Genomic DNA, 8,270 nt, shown 5'->3' with positions numbered 1-8,270 from the left:
TATGTCCAGCAGTGGACGTCCATTGGTTGAAATGATGATGACGATGATGATGGTTTCTCCCTTACAAAACGCCAACGTATGTACAACGCCATACGTACGCCATGTAAGGATCTAGTAAGGATTTATTTTCTACATTCATGCAAATTAGTCGTGCATATCCAGAATTTTCAATAGCTCCAAAGCAAAAACATTTCATTTATCGTAGCTTGAATGAAACTTATATATACATGTAAAAAATATAACTTGGTACACAGGTCGTCCATTTGTATTTGCCTTTTATAAAATTCACGATGCATTTTACGTTACAAAAACATCGAAATACGTTTTGCATCGTAACTGGAATAAAGCTGGAAAGGTTATTTTTCGTCGCCACTGGCGTTTTGAAGTAACAACCAATGCGCTGACCAAATTATATCATGTGCTCATCATTTGAATTCAAATCCCTATCCCTACTGGAATAGGATGATAATTGTTTGATAAAAAGTATCCTATATTATTTCTAACAGTTCCAAAAATATGAGTACAAAGTTTCATGAGGATCGGTTAAGTAATTTTTGCGTGAAAGCGTAACAAACAAACTTACATTGACATTTATAATATTAGTAGGGATTAGTAGGGATACTAATATTACAAACATACAGTTTGTAGTGACTCTACCACCGGTTCGGAAAGCAGATTCTACCGAGAAGAGCCGGCAAGAAACTCAGTAGTTGCTCTTTTCCAACATCAATATATACAATATTTTTTCTATCTTGCGGGAGATGAGAGTGAATCTGGCTGCTTCCAATCTACCTTGTCATTACGAAGACTTAAACCTACGCTCAGGCTGATGGACGCAGAGTGGCACTTTGTATGACGTGTTCCTTGCATACCAAAGTCAAAGTCAAAGTCAAAGTCAAAAATATCTTTATTCAAGTAGGCCCATAGGTGGCACTTTTGATGCGTACATAAGAATTACACGGTAGTGAGATGATGGCGATAGCCACATTCGTAAACTTAAAACTAAACCTACGAGGGTTCCAAACGCGTCTTGGTCTAAGAAGAAGCCCACAACAAAATTAGCCGGGTGTTTCTTTTTTTTTGTTATCACCATAAATACTCTACATAACATACATAATACCCTGTTAAGAGTTGCTTTATTTATAAGCGATGGTTCTCCATTAACCATCACCATGAGATGTTTGGCTTGAATGGCTTTTGCCAGTAAAATGGCTTGTATTGGAGTGGCTTATAATAAAGTTCCTTTATTCGTGGCTAGTTGAAATCTAATCACCGTATGATCGGGCCGAGTCGCACTCAGAGATGTTTCCCGTTTAATTGCTTTTTCAATTAACGCCTCGACGATCTTCACTTCACATCGCGTAATGGACTCGGCATCGATTATTATTTTATTCGTACAGACGCGCCATGTCATTCCCATCACACTAATTACAGATACTTATAAATACCTACTATTAATAAGAAATAGTGTTTGTTGCTGTTATTTTTTCTGTCATCTCTCATCAAAACGAAAAAATGAAAATGAATTTTATTGGTAAATTATTCGTCAGTTTACAATAGTGTTGGGAATCCTGAAATAAGTTTTGAATTAAAACCTGTGTCTCAGGGTACACAATGTACAGGGATCCCTGTGTACAGGGATCTACAATTTATCTATCTTCATAATGAAAACAAAATACCTATAATCTAACATGCTGATAATGGCGTATGTATGTGTGTGTGTGTATTTTTTTTTAAGGTACTTAATATTGATCATGAAATAGAATAATGAATGTTAATAGTAAAATGGTGATTTTGAAAAAGAGGCATCTGCTGAGTTTCGGTCGGTAGATTCACTAAAAACAGGCAGACTTGGTTTTTCAAAAGAGCTTATAAAGTCGCTTACGTTTGTAGTATAAATAAATGTATTGCAAACTTTAAATTTTTTAAATTTTCAGTTTAGAGTGAATAAAGTACAATAGCCAGAAAAGTTTCCCCTTTTGGAATTCGGTGGGAAATCCACCCAAAGGGCTCTACAAATAAACATACAAATATAAAACTAAAATCATAACCGGTTCTTATTCTTATCCCTCACGATAATTCTTTGCTATAAAGAAGGTAGAGTTAGGCATCGTGTGGTGACGGCAGATCAGAATACAGTTATCACCATCCCTCCTCTTCCCGCGGTTGTCATTTAAAATCGCGACTCAGGAAAAATATTCAAGAACGGGCAGCAGCGTCCTCTGTGCTACTACTACCATCAACTGCGATCACTCGTTTGCCCAGCGTGTTGTATCAGCAAACCCTCCCGTTAGTTTAAACCTTCCAGAAACGGACTGTTATAGGCTATTGACGAAGTTTATGCATGAACTACAAATGAAGTGATGCGTCTGTCTGTATTATTCTATGACAAGCGCCGCTTTCAGACGTTCATAATTCCATTTGGCAGACGATGGTAAGTACACCTGATACGCTTTTAGGGTTGCGTCGCAGAATATGTATAGTGACTGCGATTCCGCAGGTATAAAGGTAGGCCATCACATTTTTTGATACAAAAATTTGGTCGCAACTTTGGACGTTTTCCAGCATTTGCAAATGAGAAGTTTTTCTTTGGATTAATGAATGAATGAATACACTTTTATTGTACACCAGATGTTTATTATATAGTAAAATTATAAATAAAAATAAAAAATAAAAAAGTATACAATTTTGGCGGCCTTATCGCTACATAGCGATCTCTTCTAGGCAACCAAAGGCGTTAAACACAGCTCAAGAAGAGAGGTAAATATAGGTAAGTATAAATTTAAGGATTGGTTAATAACGATGTGTTTGGTTACTATTTTCTTATTTGGTATAGATAAGGCTGATAATATTATGGTTTAGTCAAGTTGACATTTCATCTTTTTCTTTTGATATCTTGGAAATGTCTCATAAAAAGTTCAAAGTTCGTATTAAACGTATGCTTATAGAAAATAACTATATAGTATAAATGATAACGTACGCGATAAAAAAGCTTAAATGTGAAATATTGCTCTAGCCAGGTTGTTTCTTTGAGAGTTTACTGTGTAGGCTTCACACGCCTTTGAAAACGGCCTGCTTTCTGAGTCCAAGGCTGTATTAATATATGTGTTTATACCTATATTTATAACTTTCGTGAAAGGTATCGAACTCGTTCCCTCATATATGAGAGCAATTTCCTAACCACTAGGCTATCGCCGTACTTTAACTATTAGTGGAATACAAAATACATACATTTGAAAATATTTTTTCCGTATATATGTGTTCCGTATATATATGTAATAAGTTGCTATATGTCTACTCAGATTTATTAACTGTATCTCGTTGAAAGAATCATCATCATACACAGCCCATTAATATCCCACTGCTGGGCCTTGTATTTCATAGGAGAGACGGTTTTGGGGCAAAAACCCAAAATGCTGCTGCAACTCGGGTTGGTCGAAAAGAAAAACAGTAATAGAGAAGAATGCTTTATTTAGTTAGTGTACTGATCAACAAAGAACATACGGGGGCATAGTGTAGTGGTTTACTTCGTCCGAAATTGAGTTTACAATTTGCCCCAGCCTTTGCCCCAAAGTCCGCTACCCAAACCGCCGTAACCGTATCCTCCGTTCAGACCCCAACCGAGACCTCCGAGGGATCCCAGTCCTACGGTAGAGATGGGGACGGTTTTAAGAATGGGAGCAGTTATTATGGGGGAAACTGCAACGCTTTTGACAATGGGAATGGGGGCGGCCTTAATGAGGTTTTGAGTTGATATCGCCGGCGCTAGGATGGGTACCTTGATGATTGAAACTCCAGAACCTGCAAGAGAAATATCACAATTAATATCCTTCTGAAATTAGCTTTGCCTCTACTCGTATTTAACTCAACTCAACTAGCAATTAATCCCGGATATTGATCGCTTTGGCACTAAGACCGCCTTTGCGCGCTACATTTTCTATTCAAATGTGTTTACTTTGTGTGTGTAAATTTTACAAAAAGGCTTCTGTATTCCAAATTATAAATTGTTAGTGTGTAGGTATAGGGCAATTAATCCAGGAATTTCGGTTACCATGCCTATAAGTGAACATTTAGACGGCTTATGTTTTATTTAATTATTAATGTAAGTCTGTAATATTGTTATTTTTGTAAAATTATTAATCTTTGAACCTTTAATAAAGAAGTCCTTTGCGAGAAAAGCATATCCACTGAAAGTTTAACACATATGAGTATAAATTTGCTAAAAATATACACCCATATATATTCTAATTTATTATATATACGTTTGCTGTCTCTTATTGTGTATTAATATGAAAATTTATTGGCGGGAAATGTTATTTTGGTTGTATGTAATTTTTAACTATTAATCCTTAATTTCAAATAAAATGTTTGATAAATAATCAAATTAAATACACTTTTTGCAACCCAAAGACAGAGCAATAAAAACACAATTGAAAGGAAGAAAAAAAAGGCTATAGGCGGCCTTAACGCTTAAAAGCGATCTCTACCAGCCACCTACTAAAGTACATTAAGTTAAGAAGAAGTAAGTAATAATTATAAATTACAAAAATAGATGAATATTAATAAATTAAATTAAATATACTATATAATAAGGATCCAAAAAAAATATATTAGAATTTGCGTAAACGTAAATGAGAATACAGTTAAATGTGTCGAAATAGTTACAGAAGTGTTGAAGAGATAAAAAAAAACATAAATTCAAAAATAGAATGCCAAAAGCACTCACCACCCCATCCTCCAAGTCCGTCCCACCCTCCAACGCCGCCATAGCCGCCCAGACCACCCCAACCGACACCCAGGGCAGAGCCGTGGCCGGTCGTGGCTACGGCCAACAAGCAAGCCAACTGTAACAGAAATAGGTATATTGTCATTTAATTAACGTTATACCGCGCTTGAAACTCATGTACCTGTACGACTGAATGAATGAATACACTTTTATTGTAAAAAGAAAGAAAAATGGTCTTTATTGTCAAACATTTGTGTAAAATTTTACATATGTGTCATAAATTGTTAAAGAATAAAAATAAAAAATATGTGTGATAAAGAAGCTGGCTCAGTATAGCTGCTTACTAAAACGCGCAGCACTGGTTTTCAGCCAGCCCCATTATCTTCGTGTTCACTGAATCCTCGCGACTAAACAATAACAAAATAATCATAAAAAAGGACAATAACATAGAATATAATATATAAACAAAAAAAAGATATTTTTTACATTAACACAAGATTATTTACCCCTGAAGGACATCGTGAAATACAAAATAAACAAAGAGGTAATAACAAAGAGGAAATAATAAACAAAATCAAAAATTATGAAATTAATAAACATGAAAAACTAAAATTAAAAATTTAAATGTAACGTGATTGTCTTTAGTGTACCACATAAAAGTTTTCAATTTTGCGGCCTTATAGCTACATAGCGTATATCTTTTATGCAACCAATGGCGTAAAACACAGCTCAAGAAGAGAGGTGCATAAAATATATACCTATATATACAAGTTAGCTGGAGTTCTTTTTTTTAAATCATCGTAATTATTAAACTTTTACGGGCTATTACAGAACGAGAAGAGTTTAGATCGTCGCGCGTCTACCACGCTGGCCAAGTGCGGATTGGTGGACTTCACACGCCGTTGAGAACATTATGGAGAACCCTTAGGCATGCTGGTTTTCTTACGATGTTTTCCTTCACCGTTGAAGCAAGTGATAATAATAATATAAATATATAAATACTAGCACAAAAAGATATTTTGTTGGCGATTTTTTCAGAATAATTTTGTTCGGATGACACGATTTTTTTTTTTCATACGGGATTCAAGCGGTATCTCTTAATATATTTATTTTATTTAAATCATTACCGCAATATTACTAACATTATAAATGCAATGAAAGTATGTATGGATGGAATGTTTGTTGCTCTTTCACGCAAAAGCTACTGAACTGAACCAATTTGACTGAATTTTGAAATGGGAAAGATTATATCTAGGATTAACACATAGGCTTTTATCCTGGGAAAATGTACGGTTCCCGCAGGGTTCATGAAAAACCAAAAAACTGAGTACGAAGCCGCAGGCAGCAACAGGTCTTATATAGATTTAAAAAAAAAAAAAAAATGTAAACACTAGCACAAAAAGGTAATCTGTTGGATATTTTCTCAAAATAACCTTATTTTGATGACCCGGATTAAACGTGGGTTCCAAAGGGTATCCCATAATATAAATTTTCATTGAAATCTTTACCTTAATTCCAAAAAGATAAAAAAATGTTAAAAACACTAGACTTACAGTGATGTAGGTGTTCATTGTACTTGATTTCTTCAGACGAAGTGTATCGATGTTTGCACGCATTCGATTATTTATACCGCTTCAGTTTACCTGCAACGTTTCAGCGGATTCCGTTCGTGATGATGCAATCCCGGCGGAATACGCGTCAGGATCCTATTTTGTAGCGGCACTCGGTATCCTTAGGTAATTTAATGGTAACATATTACGATTCAGTGTCTATTAGATTTCCTACTCTTACACCTGAGCTACTTAGTGTAACAGACAAGACACAAATTTTAAAATTTTATTTAAATTTTTTTCAGGATTAAGTAATTATTTTTTACAGATTAAATATGCTTTCAAATCAAAATTGAACGCTACTATAAAATTCAATCTAATAATTTAACACTCAAATGACATTTAAAACTTGATCATATACACACTAATTTTGCAAATTATAATTTATAGTAAGAAAATATATAAAAATTAAATAGATATATATATTTATTTTCATTTTATTCAAGTAGATATATCAGGCAGGCACAATATGTTTACATTATCAACTTAAAACTAATTCTAGGAGGGTTCCAAAAGCGCCCTGGTCTAAGAAGAGCCTATATCAAATTTAGCCGGTTTTTTTTTGTTATCACCATCTCGCAGTCAAATTAATATTTAGCTTTGAATTTAAAAAAATCAGTGCACTAAACTAACACAAATTACAAGTTACTAAGACAAGAGATATACTTGTATCATAAACTATTCAGCTTAAGGGATGCATCATCATATAAACCCATTACAAGCCCACTACAGGGCACGGGTCTCCTCCCACAATGAGAAGGGGTTAAGGCCGTAGTCCACCACGCTGGCCCAGTGCGGATTAGTAAACTCCTCATACCTTTGAGAACATAAACAAGTGATATTTTAAATTACTTAAAACGCACATAACTTATAAAAGTTAGAGGTGCTGGGATTCGAACTCAGCCCCCGGAAAGTGAAGAAGAAGAAGAAGAAGAAGAAGAAACACTTTATTGCACGTATAACATACAGGAAAAGAAACAGTAAGGAGTATACAGTACACAATGTAGACATGCAAAGGCGGCCTTATTGCTGCAAGCAATCTCTTACATGCAACCTTTGTAGATAGGACTTACAGCAAGAGAACGGGATAGTGCCAAGAGTGTTGATAGATATACATAAATACCAAAATGTAAAGATACAAATACATATATAATTGTATCTTTACATTTTGGTATTTATGTCGAGAGTGAAGTCGAGCTCCTATCCAATGCGCTATCAACGCTTCGCTTTTGTCTGTAATTTATGTTATTTAATTATTTGTCTTTGTGTATAATACGAGTCAGTGATGAAAGTAACAAAAATGTATTTTATTTGTTTTAATTTATCTTGTAAGTGAACATTATGTTCTTTGGACAAAAACGGAAGAGTTTGTTTGTTTACTTGAATGCGATGAGCTAAGGAACTATTGGACCGACTTGAAAAATTCTTTTAGTCTTGGATAGCCCATTTATTGAGAAAGATTTAAGGTTATATATAATAATGCTAACACAAATAGGAACATAGCACCAATGAAGAATGTTTAAAAATCGGGGTTTTTTTACTTTTGAGAGCTTCGAGACGTGCGCTGCGTAAACGGTTAAAGTTTCGATAAAATCATGTATGACCTTTGTAATTTCAAAGAAAAAGTCCGCGTCAGCATACATCTATCTTTTATCGTTGACTTACATGGATACAGTTGGAAATGATCGCTAGTTTGTAAATGTCTCATTTCTATAAAGTTTTACGTGCAATAAATTGTTTCTTCTCGCATAAACAAATTTATTTATTTATTTTTATTTATTCAATTTATTTGTACACCACAAATAGAAAAAAAACCAATGGGCGGATACACGGATACAAATACGGATACAAAGGGCGGCCTTATCGCTTATTAGCGATATCTTCCAGACAACCTTAGGATTAGGAAATTGTTGCATTGAGATTTGAATGCGAAC

General features: G+C 34.5%; 1 protein-coding gene across 1 annotated transcript; it reads right to left on the bottom strand.

Moving 5' to 3' along the window:
• Positions 1–3,511: 3,511 nt before the first annotated feature.
• On the bottom strand, positions 3,512–6,297 carry LOC120630152 (cuticle protein 64-like). Its single transcript, XM_039899301.1, has 3 exons — positions 6,280–6,297; positions 4,727–4,844; positions 3,512–3,801 (listed from the first exon to the last, which is right to left on the bottom strand). Exons 1-3 carry the CDS (start codon positions 6,295–6,297, stop codon positions 3,545–3,547), a joined length of 393 nt encoding a protein of 130 aa, XP_039755235.1. The 3' UTR covers positions 3,512–3,544.
• Between the last annotated feature and the right edge of the window lie 1,973 nt (positions 6,298–8,270).

The sequence above is a fragment of the Pararge aegeria genome, chromosome 15, assembly GCF_905163445.1.
Source record: "Pararge aegeria chromosome 15, ilParAegt1.1, whole genome shotgun sequence".
In the NCBI taxonomy this organism is placed as follows: Eukaryota; Metazoa; Arthropoda; class Insecta; order Lepidoptera; family Nymphalidae; genus Pararge; species Pararge aegeria.
The sequence above is the reverse complement of the archived record's forward strand: the minus strand, read 5'-3'. Positions and strand labels throughout refer to the sequence as shown.